This window comes from Desmodus rotundus, chromosome 4 (genome assembly GCF_022682495.2).
Source record: "Desmodus rotundus isolate HL8 chromosome 4, HLdesRot8A.1, whole genome shotgun sequence".
Lineage (NCBI taxonomy): Eukaryota > Metazoa > Chordata > Mammalia > Chiroptera > Phyllostomidae > Desmodus > Desmodus rotundus.
The window spans coordinates 141,127,487-141,148,485 of record NC_071390.1 but is presented as its reverse complement, the minus strand read 5'-3'; the positions used below and the strand labels follow the sequence as shown (position 1 = coordinate 141,148,485).

General features: G+C 38.0%; 1 protein-coding gene across 2 annotated transcripts in view; it reads left to right on the top strand.

Annotated features, from left to right (window-relative positions):
* The window catches only part of NEBL (nebulette), a 353,824-nt gene extending 333,646 nt beyond the window's left edge, over nt 1-20,178 (top strand). For both annotated transcript variants that reach the window (XM_024576170.4, XM_045183790.3), the window contains 2 exons: nt 12,323-12,429; nt 15,331-20,178. In XM_024576170.4, the coding sequence (XP_024431938.1) occupies nt 12,323-12,429; nt 15,331-15,507 (284 nt within the window). In that variant the 3' untranslated portion in view covers nt 15,508-20,178. The remainder of the gene's footprint in view (nt 1-12,322; nt 12,430-15,330) is intronic.
* Nucleotides 20,179-20,999: the final 821 nt, after the last annotated feature.

Genomic DNA, 20,999 nt, shown 5'->3' with positions numbered 1-20,999 from the left:
CCTTCCATATCAAGAAATCAGTAAATCATTCTCACATTAACAATTCTGTTTTCATACAAATGCACCTCATCTTAGTTTTTGTGTATGTTAGTTATGACATCTTTCCTCATTAGGGACTCAGTAAAATAAAAGTGTACACCCAAATTCTGAAATTCATACCTTTTATGATTTCTTTTTTTTAAATAAAGCTTTTTTTAATTTTTATTAAAAAAATTGTTTTTATTGTTTTTCCAGTACAGCTGTCTCCTTTTGGTTTCTGTCTCAGTGTATCCCGTTTATTGTCAGAACCTCTGTGGAGACAGAATGAATGCGTCATGGCGCTTCTCTTCCAGTACCTAGCGCGGGACTGGGAGGGCCCATGAGTAAGTGCTAAATGAAAGGAGACAAAAATGCAAGACCAAAGAACCACTTTTCTAGATTCAGCAAAGACCACTAGGATGTGCTTTGAGTTCCTAAGGACAACAGTTGTCATTAAAAGTTAAATTTGCCTTTACACTGAGAACAGAAATATTTAACTCAGGCATTATTAACAATGCACTCAACTGGCAGTGTTTCACAGTCTCTTTTAATGTGAATAAAATCCATGAAGTCACTATCTTTTGTCTAGTATTCTCATTAATTTTTTTCTGTTAATTCTCTTTTCCCATTGAGGATTTATGTTTTATGATTTATAGAGAACATTCTGCCCAAGTTCAGTGTTATTGGTTTTTAGTCATGAGCACGGTTTTAAAATTTACAGAACTATCTACTGGAAAACACACTCAGTTTGAATTCTCGATCTTCATTTAAAGTAAACTTGGCAGTATTTCTATTTTAGCCACCACTTTAGTTTTCTGATTATGGATGGCCAACCCTCAAACCTCCTACAAATTCTAACTCCTTCCTAACCTGACTTCTAAAAGGAAAATATATTCAACAGTAAATTTCAGATGTATTATTTCTCCACTGTGTTTATTATTTCTGATACGAATTTGAGAAGTTTGCTAGTGTTTTTCAAAAAAGTAATATTTTAGTGTCTTCATTTAAGTTTAGGAATATTTAGAGTTGATGGTTGAAATACTAAGTCTCTGTGATAAAACTAATCTCAGTGGAAATTAATGATTCCTTTATAGTGTAAAATACAATTAGCATAATATTACATGATTGTTTTTAGCCATCTAGCCTTTAAAAAATCACACATTGTACACTTTTTTAGAAATTGTTACAAATTTCAGAAAGTTTCAAAACAAATTTTAGAAATGTTTAGTTACTTCTTCTGCTCCCCCAAGAAAAAGGTTTAGGATTCTGATTAAATTGAAGTACTTAGAGAAACTCATGTTCTCAGCATCAATGGATGTGGAAAGAAAGAAACATGCTAAGTTTCCTTTTCTGAGTGTGAAATTGTGGAAAGGATTAAACACTAATGAATAACACCTGTTCCAAGATGCACACGTGTTTTTCATTGATTTTCAAAAATTAAATCAAAGGGTTCCATATGTGTCTGAAGGACAAACATCTGAAACTTAAAGTAGCAAACAATAAAACATTAAAAGTGTATTTCCTGTGAAGCTGGGCTGGTTGCGGAAAAGGGGAGATTTGATCGTCAGGAAGATAGAAATGTGGCTAAAGCATGTGCACCATGTGAGAAAACGCTGGAAGAGCTTTGCAAATTGTAAAGCAGTGTACATGGAAAGGACAGAATAGGTATTCTTGATGTTCATGCTGTTGAACATTCACAATGAAATTGGACGTAGTAGGGGTTTTTTTGTTTTGTTTTTTTATGGATCAAAATTGATGTCCAACTTGGGGAACAGAGTAAGTACACATGCATATTTATATGTTTGTCCTATATAAAACACTGAAGTCACAACATTTCTTCTGTAGACATGAATTTCTCTGCTCTCCCCGACCTTCCTGTTTCATCCAGGTGCCCCATGTCTTTCTGCCCCAAACCCCAGGCTAGTAGGTCGTGGGTATTGGATCCTGGCTTTACTTAAAATTTCTGTGGGCTGACACTGCTGGCTGACGTATTAAGTTTCTGCATTTTGTTTGTTCATTTCCTACTATTGCCCAGGCTTGTTGTCATGCCACTTCTCTTGTTGTCAGATTTGCTGCTCCGCATTGCCCAATCTTCCCCCCAAAATATTGCGGATCTCCCTGTGCCACGCTTTTTACACATTCTGTTTTTTTTGTCATTATCTTTCCTCATAGTTTTAAAGTTTCTCATAGTGTCCTCATAGCTCCTCCTATTCCTGAGCCATGTGTACTGAAATTGTTACTTGCGAGCCTCTCAGGATCGGGGATCTTACCTGTGTCCTGTCTAAATGCCCTGCTAATTGTGCGTCTGATCACAGTGACCCATTGCTCACCTCCCTACCTCCATCTGACTGTGTCTCTTTATGCCTGCCTACTTCTCCAGCCCCAGCCATTTACCTTGAACTTGGAGCTTGGGCTCTGTGAACCCCACATAGTCCTTTACATTCATTTCTGCACATTTTTCTGCCTTCAAATCATGCCAGGGACACATTGAGTCAGTTTCTTTTTTTTCTTTTGAGTCAGTTTCATATATGCCTATTGGTTGGAAAAAATTCCTTCTCATTCAGAAATGTAATCAATACTGAGATATATCTACATGTAGTATTCAGTGTGGCTTGTCACTACAGGTGTCTATTGTAAAACTGTATTTGGGAACTTCATGTGGATTGATGATACTCCCTAGGATTTGAATTGATTAACAGAAGAAACAAGGCAAACAGATGGTCCCGTTTTCAGTTGTATGCATGTATTCCGTGAGTATTTACAGACTACCTTCTGCATTGGCATTATGCGCATTCCTTTTGTTGTACTTGAATGAAGAATCTTTCTGTGTAAGATTGATTGATACAATATTTGCATCAATATGACTTCAACACTTACAATATTGATACAATATTTGCAGTTTTATTCACCAAGGAAAATTGGGATTTGCTATGACCTGACTAGTCATGATATAATTTGTGTCCAAAAGCTAGACGTGGCACTGTGGCTTGCCTAAATGGAAGCAGCATTCCCGTCTGCCTGCTGTTCTTAAGTGCTTTATTGCTGTCATCTTCTCAGAGGATTGCGCCAAATTACGTAGGTACTACCTGTACTGTACTCGGCTTTATTTTCTTGTCTGTTTTGCTTCGAGGGATAGCGTGCAGGTGTGTGTGTGTAGACACAGATATATACCATATGGATATTGTGCCATGAGAATGTTATTAAAGACTCTGAAATTTGGGGCAGGAATTATTTCTTTTTCCCTTAGTGACAACCCTGCTTATATTTGTGGTTTGGTTTATAGTTACAGGTTGGGGAGTTTATCCTGGCTAAGTCGCTAAAAATGAGAAACAAACTGGAGAACAAAATATGCTAGTTGAAATTTAGATATCAAGTATAAGTTGGCTAGATTATTCTGAGGCAAAATAACAGCTATTCTTGAATCTCTGGTTATATTCAGATGATATTATGTTTTAGCTTGTTCTGTCAGAGAACAGTCACAAGTGAGTTAACTTTGAAATCAGAACATACCGCTTTTCTGGGCTTTTCTTTTTCTGATAACTTAAAATATAATGAATTTTGTACTTTTTTTTAATAGTTAGGAACTCTAGAATCCCTAAACAGTATTTTAGAAGTTCTTACTTGAGACAACTAAGCTAAATATATAAATGAATGGTAAAAAGTAATATATATGTATGTACAGTTCCAAAAAATACATAACCTGTATGTTTTCTTTTGCAGTTAATTAGAAATTAACAGGTAATCAGAAATTTTTAAGTATTTAACTTTATTTGATTAAAATAACATTATAAATATGATTGCTTGAGGTTGGGGAAGAAAATGGTTAAATAATCTCTTGGATTTCATTGTATTTTCAACTAAATTCTTAGCATGTCTGTGGGAAAGAGCTTGTCACTCTTTTGATGCTGACCTGGGGGAGTAGCATGCTCAGCCATGTTGTGTTCTACAGAATGGTTTGGGTTACTGTTTGGAGGCATCATCACGAGTGTCTTTGATGCTCAGTGGGGAAGTGGTTGAAGTCATATCAGGAGATATGATTAGAGCACAGACTTGAAATTATTCATGCAGGATAAGGTGACTGAATGACAATTGCTCTGGGTAAAATAGGATAGCACTGGCAATGGGAAAAAGAAACAAAGATCGAATACAGTCAGAGACTTATCAGATGCTAAAATGACACTGAAAAGAAATCTAAAAGCCATTGCTTCAGAAGTGATGCTACTTTCTGTGATTTGAGCTTGCTTTTCCAAAGGTGAATGAGTTACTCTCACTATAATTCTTCCAGAGATGCTCTGGCACACCTCATCAACAGATATAAATTTCTTATGCGGTTGACACTCTAAAGTTTACCACGAAAAACAGAGTAATCTCTGTGTGCATACACCAGCCTAAGTGCATATCTCTCCAAGCCTTTACACCCCCCTTCCTTTGCCTTTCCCTGCCTCTCACTCCCGTCTGCCCCACCAGCAAGAATGAATGGCGGGTTGCTGACACTTCCAGCATCAGATCAAGGCCCCACTGTTCCTGGGAGCTTGGTGCTCTTCCATGTGTCTGAACCCACAATGGCTATTTGGAGATTAATCTTATGCTGTCTTGTCACTACTTCCCTGATCATTTTGGTGTGGTGTAGTCGGGAGTTTGGGCTGTGCATTCAGATTTTTGGCTTCTAAATCCTGGTCCCTATCTAGCTCTGGTTGACAAAGTCACTGAATCTCGCTGACCTTTGGTCTCCATCTGTAATGGATGGGGATTTACCACCTGTAAAATGGTGACAAGTATACTGGCTTATGCATGTGACGTGCTAAGCACAGGGCCTGGCACGTTGTAGGTAGGGAGACCACCCGTCCCAATTTGCCCAAGACTGAGGTAGTTCCTGTGAAGCAGAACTGTCAGCACCAAGATTGGGAAACTCCTGAGCAAGCTGAATTGGTCTCCCTAGTTATAAACATTTCATTTACATTATTTAAATTTTATTGTATTCATACCGTGTATTGCTTGGGAAGCAGAATCCTATGTGTCATCTTTTCCCCCATTAAGTGTCACTCTCAGGGCCTCATACCTATTGCTTAAATATTTTCATGTGTACTGCATTTGCTTAAAAGAGGTTTGCAATACTTTATAGTAATAAAACTTACCTTAGAAAATTAAAACAAAGACGATTGGGGGATCTAAAAGGAGAAAATTGTTAGGAACATTGCACTGGCTTGAGAGAGAATTTTTGAATTGCAAAGACATTTTTTGGCTGCAGTCTCCTTTCCTTGCAGATGGTGACTGTGTTCTGTGGTGGTCAGGCCCCGGGAAGTGGGGCCAGCTCCCATTAGTCTGCTAATCATTGTGTTTTGTGGCACTTGCCTTCACAGGAGTGTTTCATGTTAGCCTCCAAATTATACTCCAGTTACCTCTCTGTTGACTCAGATAACTTATCACAATTCCCAGTTTCTCCTTGAGTCCCAGATTTAAACATCTGCCTCCACAAATATTAGAAAGAAGTCATACAGTAGGGTATGTGTTAGCCTCTTCCAGCTGCTGTAACAGAGTACCATAGACCACGTGGCTTACAAACAACAGCAATCTGTTCCTCACAGTTCTGGAGGCTGGAAGTCTGAGACTGGGTTGCCAGCATGGGTGGGTGAGGCTCCTCTTCCAGGTGGCTGACTACTGTCTTCTCCTTGTGCCCTCACATGACAGAAAGGGAGCTAGCTAGCTCTCTGGCCTGTTCTCCCAAGGGCACTAATTTCATTCATGGTGGCTCCACCCCTACAACCCAATCACCTCCCAAAGGCCTCGCCTCCAAATCCCATTACATTGGGGTTAGGTTTCAACATAAGAATTGGGGGTGGGGAGAATGACATAAACATTGTCCATTGCAGGGGAAGAGAGGGAATTTGGGAATAGCTTAAATAAGGCCACATGTGCCCCTAAATTTGTGTCACCTGAGGGAGAAGGAAGTTGCAATAGCTCAGGGATTTACCATCATGGCTGACCATTTGAAAACCTTGGAAGATTTAAAAAATAAAACACCAATGTCCAGTCCCTCCCATTCCCACTCCAGACATTCTGATTTAATTGTTCCGGGGGATCTGGGCATAACATGGTTTTAAAAGATCCAGGAGAACGTGATAAGCAGCCAAGGCAGAAACCACTGCAAGTAGCTGGTTCCTCCACCGTCTCTTTGCTTCCCCAGTTCGTGGCCCCTGCCTGAGTGCAAAATGAACACAGGAAAGAGTAATGTTCGCTTTTATTTTTACATATCATTTCCAACATTCGAGCACATATTTTGTATCACAGTGATGATCATGCATGCCTTTAAAATTTGTTTAACTCAGTTGTAGATCATTTCATTTTTATGCTAATAGTTTATGATGTAGCAAGCTTGTTTTTTAGGCAGCTGTCTATTCACTGTTTATCATTAAAAACCAAACATTTCAAACCTAGAGGCAATCTGGCTTGTTTCTGTTTTCTGCGGGGAAGGAAAATCATTTTCTATACTGCTAGGAATTCTCTTAGATTAAAAAATAGCATTTCATTGCTGGATTAGCATAAATGTTGTGGATTTATGCTAGTCCACATGGATTATCCCCACTTGTGGTTTGTGGAGAGAAAGCAATGCCATGAGGACCTGGGTTCTGACACGGAGAGCCAGATGTGCTAAAGCGTCCATATCATGGGCCCGTTTTCTACCAGTTATTTGACCACCTTGCTCATGGCCTGGATAAGGTCTAGTTAGGGCCTAGCCCATTATTTAATAGTTTGTTCAAAACTAGCAGCATCTTTATACTTTCTCTTTTTTATTTGTTTTCCTTCAGTTTAGCAATTCTCCTGTAATAGTCTAAATAGAGATTTTTTGTCCTAAAAAAAAAAAAACCCAAAACATTTTTTGACATGCATTAGCTGATAAAACCGTAGTCAAGGACTGGAAAATCTGACAGTAATTTTATTGCATCTTATATTTCTTTATTGGAAATCTTCTGGTGATTTTCTCCTTATTCTGGATTTTTCAAGAAGTAAGCCTTGAGGAAAAGCCCCATAGTTATTCTCTCTTGTTTGTATTATGTCTTTATTAGTTAGCTATTACTGTAGACGGAATGCTTGTGTTCCCCCCGCGCCCAAACTCACGTGTTGAAATCTAACTCCCACTGTGATGGTGTTAGGAGGTGGGGCCTTTGGGAGATGATTCAATCACAAGGGTGGAGCCTTCGTGAATGTGATTTAGTGCCCTTATAAAAGAGACTCTCTGGTCCCCTTCTGTCATATAAGGACACAGAAATTTGAACCAGGAAGCCAGAATGCACCAGATACCGATCCTGCTGACACCTTAATCTTAGACTTCCCAGTCTCTAGAACTGTGAGACATGAATGTTTATTGGCTAAGCCACCCAGTCTGTGGTATTTTGTTGTAGCAGCCCCAATGGGCCAAGACAACAACAAAGCACTACTTTTATTTTATGTTTGAATTTGGAGTTTGGCTGCCCACTGTTACCCTGTAGTCATGGGGAGTTTTCCAAACCACCTGTCTTTGATGACTGGAGGCCTTTGCTGTGGTGTCACTGTGCAGGGATCATTGTTCCACTGCCTTCCTGCCTAATCTGCCAGCCGCTGTATTTCTGTTCTGTAAAGCGGGGATGTATCTATCTAAGAGACCAGCTCTGATAACTAAAAGACAACATACAGGACTCTTGCACACCGAGGACACTTACATAACACCCTTCTTCACCTACTCTGGGCACATCCCCCAAAGTGGACTTCTTTTTGGGTCCTTTTTCCTTTCATTGTATGTACATTTCTTCGGTTCATTTGCTCTAATCTTTGTATTACAGTTGCATGTTTTTCATCATTTTTTCATTTTCAGATTTGTGAAGCCTCCTAAAAATTTTCTTTCTCCATCTTCACCTTCTGTTTTGTGATCTTCATGTCTGCTTACTTCTTTATCTTGGTTTTTTATTTCTCATAATAAGAATAAACATTAAGTGGAAAGTATTAGTCCTGGCTGACTGTGGAAGAACTTTATTGTGCAGTGGGAGTGATATTTTGGTTCTGCAAGTATGTAGGACACTCCACATTAACCCTAAAATCCTTAGAGCTTTTGTCAGCTTCCAGATCTCTGGTCGATAAATTTCACCAATGCAAAATGCAAGTTGAATCACACGTCTGCGTTTTATTGTTGCCTTAGGATAATGAAAGCTATTGCTTTGTGACTTTCATGTTATTGAAACAAAAACCCCTCCAACTCAATACTCTTGGGTTGTAAGACCATCATATTTTTATCATCATCCATCTGTGCCAATGCTTGTAGGACCTCACTCCACTGGTTAATAAAGAGGGCACTGTATTTTTCTCTTTCACACTAAGTCCTTGTTTGTTGTGAAGTTAGCCTAACATCTATTGTTTGCACAACCCTTTGAATTTCATATTTTCATGGAAGAAATCTCTGACTCACGTGGACTGTCTTTTAACCAAATTTTTAATAAATGCAATTTCCATAGTCATTGCTTCCCATTTCCCTTTGCTTGTTTTATCTATGCTCTATAAAAAGCAATTGTGTAACAAGACAATAAAAAAGCAATGCCTATGCCTCTTTTTACTTACTATTTTATTGAATTTATTGGAATGACACTGGTTAATAATGATACAGGTTTCAGGTGCACAGTTCTGTAACACATCATCCGTGTATTGTACTGTGTGTTCCCCACCCAAAGTCAAGTCTCCTTCCCTCACCGCTCATCCTCCCTTTACCCTGTGCCTCTTTTAAAATTGGTATTTGCTTTCAGTAAGTTGATTTCTCTGGGCTCTCAGTTATAGTTTTCGTAGCCCTAATAGGAGCTTAAAAACTCAGTACACCAGGTATAGAGTAGATGGCAAGGTGTAATACCCCCAACGGAACTTGCATTTAATAGTGCAGTTGGAGAGGGAAATGGAAATAATCAACAAAAGCATGAAGAGAAACCATAGGGACTAGATAGATTATATTTGCACTAAGGTTTCTCATTTCACACTTTCTCTCCTGCTCTCAAACCCATGTATAGTTCGGATAAATACCATATTTTTCGGACTACATGACACACCAGACCATAAGATGCATCTAGGTTTTAGAGGAGGAAAATAGGAAAAAAAATTTTGAAGCAAAAAATGTGGTCCTGCTCCTGCCTCCTGTGACCCCGCTCCACTGCCACCGACCCCCTCCCCTGCCCCGGCAAGCCAGGTAAGCTACATTTGGACTATAAGATGCACCCCCATTTGCCCCCCAAATTTGGGGGGGAGTATGTTTTATAGTCCAAAAAATACAGTACATTACTTTTATTTCCTGCTGTATTTGGCAATAACTACAGGTTCACTTTGAAGGTCAAACTTAAATAATTAAGTAGGCATACCTATATTTGATTGTTAAAAGCCAAAATTAGAGAATACTATTAAACCACATTCTTTAATTGTTAATACTGCTAGGCACTAAACTGGGATTATATACAAACTGTGTAAACATAAAATATTACAGCCTCTGAGATGGTGTATTTAATGTTTCTATTTTTCATTGTTGTCCATTCCTGTTAGTTCTTTCCCAAAATATTTTAAGATGGTTGTGCTTTACTCTGTACATCAAAATTTAAAGGTCATAATTAAATAGTATAACAAAGAATTAAAAGATTAACTTTTATTTTAAGTTTACAGGGTTATTTATTTAAACTTACATAGCATTTACAGATAGGTTAAAATAATAATTAATGAAATGACTCATGTAATGGACAAAAACCACTTCGGGAGTGCCCAGCTGGAGTGCGCAGTTGGAATGATTGACTGATAATACATCTCACTGGAAGTGCTCTAGGTATCGAGTCATTTCTTTAATTGGGCAAAAGGCCCTCACTTCTCGCGGAGGGCGCTTGTTTTTGTCAGTGCTCCTCTGCCTGGCAGGCTGTGGGCGTGGTGGGAAGCGATAATGGTTAACAGTTATGGAGGTTGACTAAGTGACAGGCAAAGTAGTGAGCTCTGCATGCACGAGCTCAGTAAATATTTCTGCAATAAAAATTTTATAATAAAAAGTATATTTGCAGAGAGTCGAGGGAGTGACTAAGTAAGTGGTCAGTGTTTCTGGTTTCCAGTGTGCGGAAAAGGCCCTTTCATTCAGCTAATTAAGTGGGCCTGCATATATTTATGAGGATTTCTTTATTTTTCTTCACAAGTGAATTTTGACAATATCTTTTATATCTCTTGACCTTAGGTATTTAGATTGAGTTGATAATGTTAGAAAGCGCTATTCTCTGAAGTATTTGATGTTTAATGTTTTCATACCTTTATAATGTACTACAAATCTGAGTAAAGATCGTGGCAATTCTCTTTGATGACACATGTAGGCATTAAATAAAGACAATTTGTAACAACATTGTAATAGGAATTAATTCAAGAACTACTAAGAACAAATCCCCATTCCACCTAATGTCATTACCATCTGGAGAACACATTAATGTTTTGTAATTTTCTGAATATTAAACTTCTGTAGTTTGCTGTTCTCATGTATCATTAGAATGATCGTGCCACTTAGAAAACATTATTCATAACACCCAAGAATTACATCTGCTTTATTATTTTATTATTAAAACTGTGCTAAAGAAATCAACCCATAATAATTACTTTGAGGGAGAACCCTCCAAATCCAGAATTTGTTTATTAAAAATTGTGTATGTTTATTCTTACATGTTTAAACTTCAGTCACCTTCAAAGTACTCTATTTGATGCAATATACCTATCAAGACTTTTCCACTGTTCAAAACAGTTTTTGAACTCATTGATTTTGATGCCTTTTAGTGCTTCTGCCATTTTTATTTCACCTCTTCCACATCAGCAAAATGTTTCCCTTTGAAGACTTTTTTCATCTGGGGAAACAAAAAAAAAGTTACTCAGGGTGAGATCAGGTGAATAGGAAGTGTGAGGCTTGGGGGTCGTGCTGTTTTTGGTCAAAAACTGCTGAACACTCAGCGTGGTGTGGGCAGGTGCACTCATAAATCACCCATCACGAAATGGGCAAATGTGTTGAAAGAGTCTTAAAAAGAAATTCACTGAATCTGAATGCAGCCTCTCACAACAATGCCCGCTGGTACACTGATACCAATGGGTTCCTAGAACTCTCACCTAGTGGGGGAAGCCTGTACTACAAGGGGCCTGCCCTACAGAAGATAATTCTGTTTTTTGGGGGTCCCCCTTGTATATATTCGACCTGATTGAACAAAAATGGCAACCTGATATAGATTTTTACAGCACATGTATTATACAAGTTTTACTAATATGCCATATAATATAATTAATTCAAAATGTAGTGAAGAGCATGCAGCTAAAATGCCCTCATTTAAACCTCGTATTTCTGTCTCCTAATACTGAAACATACGTACTGCCAGAGAAACGCACAAACATATGTCCACCGGTTTTGTGGGGTTTTTATCTAGCTTTTGTGTTGATTTCACTAGAATTCAGTGTTCTTCAAACATATCTTTTGAATGTCATAATTAGTGATGAGAACAGCACAAACTAAGTTAATACTATTTTGATAGTAGTTTTTAAATATAGAGGGACAATGTTTATGACATTCTTTAAGTGGTTTGGTTTCTCAGGCTTTTGTAACATACTCAGCTGACTGATTTAGTCTTGACTTACAGCCCAAATAAAATAGAAAATTCATATAGTCTAAGTAAAAGTTTATTTTAACAGTGTAGACTTATTAACCTATGTTGCTAAATATATGCTGTGCTTACATTTGTAAAGGTAACATTCAGCTCTATGTCTTGAAATATTCTGAGACATATATGAGATATGTCTCAGACATATGAAATATATTTCACATGAAATATATGAGACTTCTCATATAACAGTGCCTTCTGTTATATGAGAAGTATCCAGTGAAAACATTTATACTCTGTCATTGGTTTGACAATCCAATTATATTCCTTTAAATATCTTATTACTTTTTGAAAATACTTAGGGGATCACATGATCAAGTAAAAACATAGTTTTGTTAAGGGATTATGGGAAATTTATTTTTTGTATGTTATTTTAATATAACAACTGAAATAGAGTAACAAATATTTCTAATATTTTAACTGCACATTAAACTGATTCTCTATATATTCAATATGTCCTTAATTACTGAGATTTATACTAACCTACAGATTGCTTATAACATCACTATCCCAATTTGCCATTACACTGAAAAATGACATTGTGCTTTAGAAGATTCTCGCAGAAAATGAAGTCACTTGAGGGGCTAGGGGGGGATTTTGAGACTTGCTTTAAGGAATCTGTGTGTGTATTTAATGTGCAGCCCCTGTTCTTCCTGGAGCCTACCAGCAAAGCCATTCCCAAGGCTATGGCTACATGCACCAGACCAGCCTGTCTTCCATGAGGTCAATGCAGCACTCACCAAATCTAGTAAGTGTGGGCTTGAAGTGCTCCTTTTTCCCTGGTTTTCTACTTCATCTCCAGAATAGAAACATGCATGGAATAGAATATTGTGCATTGTAATGCTAAAATGATTTCTATTTATTTTATATTTTAGAATTTATTATTAACATATAGTTAATATACAATATTATGTTTGTTTTAGGTGTACAGCATAGTTATTCGACATCTACTTATCTTACATTGTGATCAATCACCACAGTAAACCTAGTAACCGTCTGTCACTATGCAATGTCATTGTGGTATTATCGATTATATTCCCTGTACTGTGTATTACAACCCCATGCCTTGCTGCTTTTATAACTGGAAGTTTGCACCTCTTATCTCCCTTCACATTTTTAACTCATTCCCCCTACCCTTTTCCCCTCTGATACCATCGTTGTTCTCTCTATGAGTCTGCTTTGTTTTGTTCATTGTTTTTTAGATTTCACACATAAGCAAAATTATGCAGTATTTGTCTTCCTCTGACTTATTGCACTTCGTGTAACAACCTCTAAGTGTAGGGAACTGGTCTGCATGGCAGTGGCGAATGTAGCTCAGCCTTGGTTTGGAAAACTGACAGGTGCAAGGTGGCACACAGGAGCCAGGCCCACAGATCGGCTTTCCCATGGGGAACCAGGCCTGCATTAAATCTAGGCTGATCTGAGGCTTGCTTTTGCTAAAACTCCCTCACCTTGAATTAAGGCAGCAAATGTTTACTGCATATCTTTAAAAGAACTTCCTAAAGTCTGGGCTAAACCTCCCAAGGACAGAGTGTAACCAGTTCAACTGCTTTTCCCCTTGCATTGCAACATCCTTTTCTTTGTTATCTGTGTGAAGTAAATAGCAACATCCTTCCCTGTGCATAATAAATTAGGACCCTCCTTCATGGAAGGCTCCCAGAAAAGCACTAAAAGCCTGTCCAGGCAGGGGTCGGGGCCTTCTCTCACTCAGAGAGCCGCCATGCTGTCCCTGTTCTCCACAGGACTTCTGCAGTCCGTGTGAATTTGTTCGTCGCATCCACAACACATGGACCCCGCTGGTCAGAGTCCACATCATTTAAGCCCATCTGTGTTGTTGCAAATGGCGAGATTTCATTTATGGCTGAGTATTATACCATTGTATATATGTACCACTTCTTCTTTATCTATTTATTTCTTGATGGGCATGTGCATGTTCGTGTAGAGGATAAATAATGTGCTGCCATTTGTACAACCCATCTGAAAGAAGCAAAGGACTTACAGAGATAAACCACTAAGGAGGGAAGGTGTAATGTGAAAACATGTAAACCATAAAACACAAAGAATCTACTCGTATGATATCCTTATTGTTACTTTATGATTGGTGTTAGCCAATTATGATCTTCATTTGGATCTATAAAGCACAAATATTTGGTCACATTAACTAGTTAATCTGAGCATTAATCAAAATGGCTGCAAAAACTTAAATGACAGAGCCAACACATCTTTGAATCCTCCTACTGGAAATCTTGAATCATTGACTCATTCATTAAATGTAAAATTTGCAAGCGGTGTTTCTCATTTAGTCAAATGTGACATCTCATGCTGAAATTGCTTCTCCAAGCTCCTGAGACAGACACTTGGCCCGCCACACACCCAGCAGTTTGAAAGTTATCTTCAGTCACTCTTAAATTCTGTGTGTCTCAGCCAATTTCCTCAGTTTACGAATTCACTTGATTTTGAGATTGTCTAATGTTAATATTAGCTAAATTCTTGACCTTAAATGAAAACAAGTATAGCAAAAGTCAATTTATATTTTTGATATTAACCCTTTATCACAGATATGATTTGTAAACATTTTCTCCCATTCAGTAAGTTGCCTTTTCATGCTGTTGACAATTGCTTTTGCGGTGCAGAAGTGTTTTAGTTTGATATTGTCCCACTTTATTTATTTTTGTTCCTGTTGACTTTACTTTTGGTGTCAAAAAAGTTATCACTAAAATGAATTGCTTTCTTCTAGGAATTTCATGGTTTCAGGTCTTACATTTAAATCTTTAATCCACTGTGAGTTTATTTTTGTGTATCATGTAAAATAATGGTGTAGTTTTATTCTTTTGCATGTGGCTGTCCAGTGTTGCCAACACAATTTATTGAAAAGATTGTCCTTTTCCAATTGTATATTCATGGGTCCTTTGTCATAAATTAATTGCCCATATATGCATGGGTTTATTTCTGGGCTCTCTATTCCATTCCATGGATTTATGCCAATATTATACTGCTTTGATGACACAGTTTTGTGACATAGTTTGAAGTCAGGACATTTTCCTCATTGTAATAAAGATTTAGTTATATGTACCTTAATATTTAAAACATTTACATGCTAAATTTCTACCACTATGATACAAAAAACAAAAAAATGAGTAATTATTGATTTTTTTCTTCTGTTTTATATATTTTTAAGAGGAAACAAAAATTCTTAGTAACTGCTTAAGACAAGTTTCTTACCTCTGCCAGGGGACCAGTTGCAGTGACGTGGTGCCGACTTGGATCTGCCTGCCACCACGGCAGGTTTCGTTCCCCGCAGACCGTGGACTAGGGAGAATCTGTGTGACCTGATGTCTCTGGGACCAGCTGAAGCTGGGGGGAGCTGGGCTTTCCTGCTTCAAAGCTTACTTGTTGCTGGGCTAGCAGTTGTATTTAGCGGCCCGCTCTGTCCTCATTCTGGCCCCCAATGTTATGCGTTTTGCTAACCTAGTGAACTTGAGATGAGCATAGCTGGGACACTAGGCTCCAGTGTACAAATCTCCAGGAATGAATGTACTTGGAAACATTCCTAATAGTTACTTTATGGGTGTGTTGGTTTGTTGTCATTGTTATTTGTGGCCATGACTATTTTGGTATTCATCGTGTGACCCTGTCTTTCCTTTTCCAGAGGACCTACCGAGCCATGTACGATTACAGTGCCCAGGATGAAGATGAAGTCTCCTTCAGGGACGGCGACTACATCGTCAATGTGCAGCCCATCGATGACGGCTGGATGTACGGCACGGTGCAGAGAACTGGGAAAACCGGGATGCTCCCAGCAAATTACATTGAATTTGTTAATTAGTTATTTCTTCTTGCCCTTTGAGCTTTATTCTAATGTACACTAAACCTAATCTTTTTAAAAGATAGAAGATACTTTTAAGACAACTTGGAAGTTATTTTACAATAATTTATCCTTACTTTGACAATTAGGCACACAGGTACCAGAAAGAAGGAATGATTTCCGGGCTGCAAACAGCAGCAGTGTTAGTAATTCCTGTGAACAAAACACCGAGTCTGGAGACCTGGTGCTGCTAATTGTTACTGGTTTCTTTTGATTGGCTACTGAACCCTTCTGGGAAATGTATTTTTGTAGACTTTAATAGAGATGTTGATTGTCCCGTAAATGTAACAAGTATATGAGACTTCTTAGCTGTCACTTTGGAATCACCAGAAGCCAATTCTCTTAATTCAGTAACACCGTTTAGCTGTGGAGTTATTAGGCAATTTCCAATTCCAGTGAAAAATTGCCTAATATAATAAATGTTAGCAGTGACAGAATGACAGTTTGGGTAAAATTGCATTGACTGGTGGCCTTAGGGACCTAGAAACTTCTACTGAACAAAGAAAATTTTTTGTTTCCTTGGCCAACTTGGGTCTATTTATTTCGCATTTGTACCAAGGCATATCCTACTCCCCATTTACATTCTGTGGAGCCAAGCGTACTCATATGCTTGGGTCCACAGAATGTCAGGACCAAATAACTTCACAGGTACTCTGCAAAGGGCAAATTTAAGGTCATCTGTGTTATTTCCCTAATAGCCTTCACCCTGTTGCATGACATGTAGGTTCAAGCTTCTGTAACATAGGCAGCTACACTGCCCATTTCTCTTACTAAAGCAAAAGTGTGGCTGATCTCTAAAAGCCCTTCCTCTAGTTGCCAGCTCATCAGAAAAACATAATTTTGAAAAGTTGCTTGAGATTCTCCTGCTGCATTGCACTGTAGTTTTGAAGGATTTACAATTTAGGACATAGATGTATACTCTAGTAAATAAGCGATTTAGGTGTTTATTGAACAGCTTTTATCAATTTAATGCTGCTGTTGATTTAAAAGTTAAGAAAACTTAACAGGAGCCAGTGACAAAGTGGGACATGAAGTGTGTGGAGAAAACCAGTGAGCGAAAACTACCGACTCCACATAGAGAGAGAGAAGGTCTGGTTTCTTATTTTGGAAATGGTACTCAGATTCTGGAATGGAAATCTAGCCACTGAAACTGGTTAATGAAAAGACTTTCTTTTCACTTTCTGTTTTTTGTTATCTGAATTTCATTCAGGAGGTGAGATAGGAATGTCGTCAGAGATTTCAGCTACAGGCCCAACAGGTTGTTCACGGGAAATGAAATTGTTGTAGATTCTGATTTTCAGATGAACTTGCAGTTTCTTGCTGGATTCGAAGCCCTGACTGCAGCCATTACCGGCAGGTTGTGACTTTCCCCTGAGTCCCCAGTCTAGGCCACCTGAGAGATTATCATCCATCAGCAACTGTGTTTTTCTGATTGGGCCACTTAATTGGGACATGCAACAGGGTAGCATTCATGTAGGATCCGACTCTATAGTTGAGATGAAACTGAAAAAGAAGTTACAACAATGTGACAAAGTGTATGGGTCTTGTATGATGTCATATCCTTACATGATATAATCAAAGAAATTAACAAAACATTTTCTAAAAGTATCTTTTACTGAAATGTTTATCAGTCCAAAGGCAAAAGTTAATTCATTAACACCTTTGAAAGGTTGGCAAATACTTTTGAATATCAGTAATTTCATTCCATCTCTCTAAGAGAGTAAATGAAATAAAATTTATTCCATGCAAGCTTCACCTACATGACAGCGCCATAAAATTGAAACGAAAAAAATTCAGGCAAATAACAGGAGATTTTTTTTTGAGTGAGCTTTATGGATTACCAAATAACCAGCTTGACTGATTTTTCTTTATTGCAATGACCAGTTGCGATTAAATTGATTAAACCCTATATCAGTTTTGATGTCCTGTACACAAACCTACAAACAAACCGAACTTGCAGTATTCTTGCAAAAATTTCTGTTCATTAAAACTGAGGGAAATAAGCTTTCTCAATTTTATGATATTGTTAATTAAGTAAATATTTACATTTCACCCAGACTCCTTTTCATGATTATAAAAAAGGATGTTATTTAGTTACTGATGCAATTTGTAGACTCCATGGAGGACAGATACCATTTTTGATAAGTAGCACATTTATAGGAAACTGACCAAAAATGATGGTTATAATGGGGGGAAGTTACCATAAAGCAGCAGCTTGGTGTTCCATTGTTTTTATCATCCACTTATTTCAAAATCAGATTCATTGAATGTAAAAGTCAATACTTATTTGGGGAATAATTCTCCTGAAATTGTAAGCTTTACATAATGTTTGCATAGCAAAATGTTTCTGCCTCTAGCCTTTAGGAATGAAGATCTGATCAGAATTTCACTGGAGGGCAGTTATTTTACAGTGAATACTGAGGAAGGATAAGATGTCACATACCCCAACCCTCTAATTTGATAGTGTTGTCATTGTTCCAAAAGCTTGTTAGGACGTTAAGCATCTCAGCAGAAATCTAGGAAACATAGGTTTAATACCAAAGTGCTATTTTCATAGCATCATTTTCCAAACTACATTCTTGAACAGTTTTTCCCCCTTCAACACACCCCCTGCCCACCTTCAATTTGGCAAGAGGTATCTCATACACAATGCTGACAAATACACAAGAGTCTAAAAGACACGTTTTTAAAATTCAAGTTACAGAAGACTGCAAATGCCCGGGCACAGAGAGCATGCACCTGATTTTCTCCAATTGATGTTCTCCAGCCTGATAAAAGCACAAGGGCAGTGTGATATGCTTTTCAAGCCTTCAGAAACGAAACTGTACACGGATCGTGTATCTCGGGAGAAAAGCATAGCAACAGAATATAGTGCTTTTGTTGTAAGTTTTTGTAGTAAATGTTTTTACTAATTCTTGGTCTCTAGGAAAGCTTTCTGTCTCTCACCTGTGGCAAAATGACTTGTTTGGGTCTTCTTATTGTCGTTTACACTTCGGCAGCACAGCCTGATTTGAAACATTTTATCTGATTGTCAGATGCCCCTGCATCTCCCCAGGCCTCCCCCCACCTCCAGACACCACACTGGTATTTGCAAGCACAATTTCCAAGAGCACCTTGTGTGAAGATGGATGAGACCAGCCCAGCCCTGCTCTTGCCACTGGGCCCATTGCTTGAAGATGATGAAGATACAGTTTAGCCAGTTTTGCCACAGTCTTTCTTTCTTGATCCTCTCTGTGTGGAACGCAACAATACTGTGGGGGCGGGAGGGGGGCAGGGGAGGGAAGCCAGCTTTTCTCAAACAGTGGAAGTTGAAGAGGAGTATCTGTTTTAAGCTTCGTCCATCTCCAGTGGAATGTTTTTAATGAAAAGATAAAATGTGGATGATCCTTTAATAACAAATCTCTATATAGAGTGGATATAGTTTATACCAAAATTATAATATAGATATATACAAAAATAGGTGCCTTTTTGATTACTTGTTTATTCACTATGGTCTGGGAGAGAAAACCAAGCAGACAAGCTTCTGCCTATTCTATAGTAATATTTTATTACCCATGACTGGTATTTTTGTGGTGGGGAAGTGAGATGCTCCTGACAGATATGAAGGGTGATAGCTGATTGTATTTTACTTCTAAAGGTTTAGAACTTTAGAAAATACTGACTCCTCTTAATCAATTTCTGAAATGTTCTTTGTAGATTTATATGTAGTTGAGATGCATAAACATTAATTTTAGGTTTGAGATTTAAAATACCTATTATAAGATAGAAGAATTATATTATGAGGCTGAATTCATTACATGAGATGAAATGCACTTCATAAATTCATTATCCCTTAGCTGTTTGCTTCTGATAATCTAAAAGTGGCTGAAGTATGTGCGTTTTGGGTCACATGACATGGTGGTGAGAAAGCTTTGTTGAGAAGCTATTTAAACAAATGTAAGAAGCTATGTAAATGAACGCTGAAGCAAAAGTCTCCTTCTCAAGTAGTCCGTGCCCATGAGGGTACTTTCTGGGCCTCTGTCAACTACTGATGATGAAAAAAATCACGACGTTCTATGAAGCTTCTGTGCCCACTGTTCCATGATGCTTGGAATCCTGGGAGGCACAAGCCTGGAAGGGTGGATCCCCAGGGTAAACGTCTTCCCCCAATGTCCCTGTTACTTTGTTGTATTCATGGCAATTTCATATGCTTTTCGTGTTTGCTATATGGCATTCAGTTTGCATAGTATATACTTCTTTGTAATCAGTTGCTACTACGAATGGTTCACTGGAAGGAAAAGAGAACTCTGCATTATGGTCTCATTCTTCAGAGTCCACACAAGGAGTGGCTGAGCATTTAGAAGCAGCAATAATGTGTTACAGGCATAGTGTGGAAATGCTTAGTCTTTGACCTGTGATAAAAATGCAAAATTGAATCATTGTGCAGTTTGGCTTCTATTTGCCTCAAAATATGTAGAATTGTGGTTGATGATTAATTTGCAAGATCCTACCAGCTTTGAGAGCTTATGATTTGGGAGGAAAGAATGTTTTTAAAATGAAGGGACTTACAGAACGAACAACACAATGTTGTTAATATAATTTGGCTTTTGTTATGAAAATCATTAACACCAGCTATTAAAATATATTTTAGTAGATACGCTTTAATTCATGTTTTTCCTCTACACTGTGAATCTTGAAGCCCTGGTGGACTAGAGCGACATCGCGCTGCCCAAAGGAGTAACCTATGCAAACTAGTTCACATTTTAGTGGATGTCACAGTAATTGTGTAATAAGACATTATTCCCCCTGCGTAATGTACAGCGGCATCAAAAAAACCCATTAAGCCTGGCATCACGTGTGTATAGTGTAGTCACTCACAAACCCTTCAAGGCTACCATGATCAGCAGTAGTAGTATTCATTTAAAAGCAAATCACTGATTTACCTATTAAAACTACTTGAACGATGTCATAACAAGAGTGACGGATGGATGTGTCAGCCACCACCGCGTGAGTGTGGTCACTGCAGGTGTTCTTCTCAGATGCACTCTCTTCAGGGTATTACTATTCTGTGTCTTTTTCTGTATTTGTAAAACATTATAACGCTTCAATTTCCTATCTCTACAGATTCGGTTTGCTTAAATAAATGCAGAATATAAAAAATGTTCCACTTCTTGGGTCTCACCTTGGTTTCTTGGAGCATGAATGATTAGACCTTGGTGTCTTGCAGCATGGGTCATTGATAATACCCTGGGTCTTGGGGTTATCGTGACAGCTCACATCCAACTGCATCAAAGGTATATGCTGGCGTCAGTTCCCTTACATTGGTGAATCCTTCAAAATGTGTCTTCCTCCCCAAATATACTTAGTTTTAAATGATAACGATATTATGCTTTTTAAGATCATGTCTTTATTATTTTATATCAAAGTAAAACAATAATAATGCATTATGGAAGTTCACTTCTTTCAAGATTAAA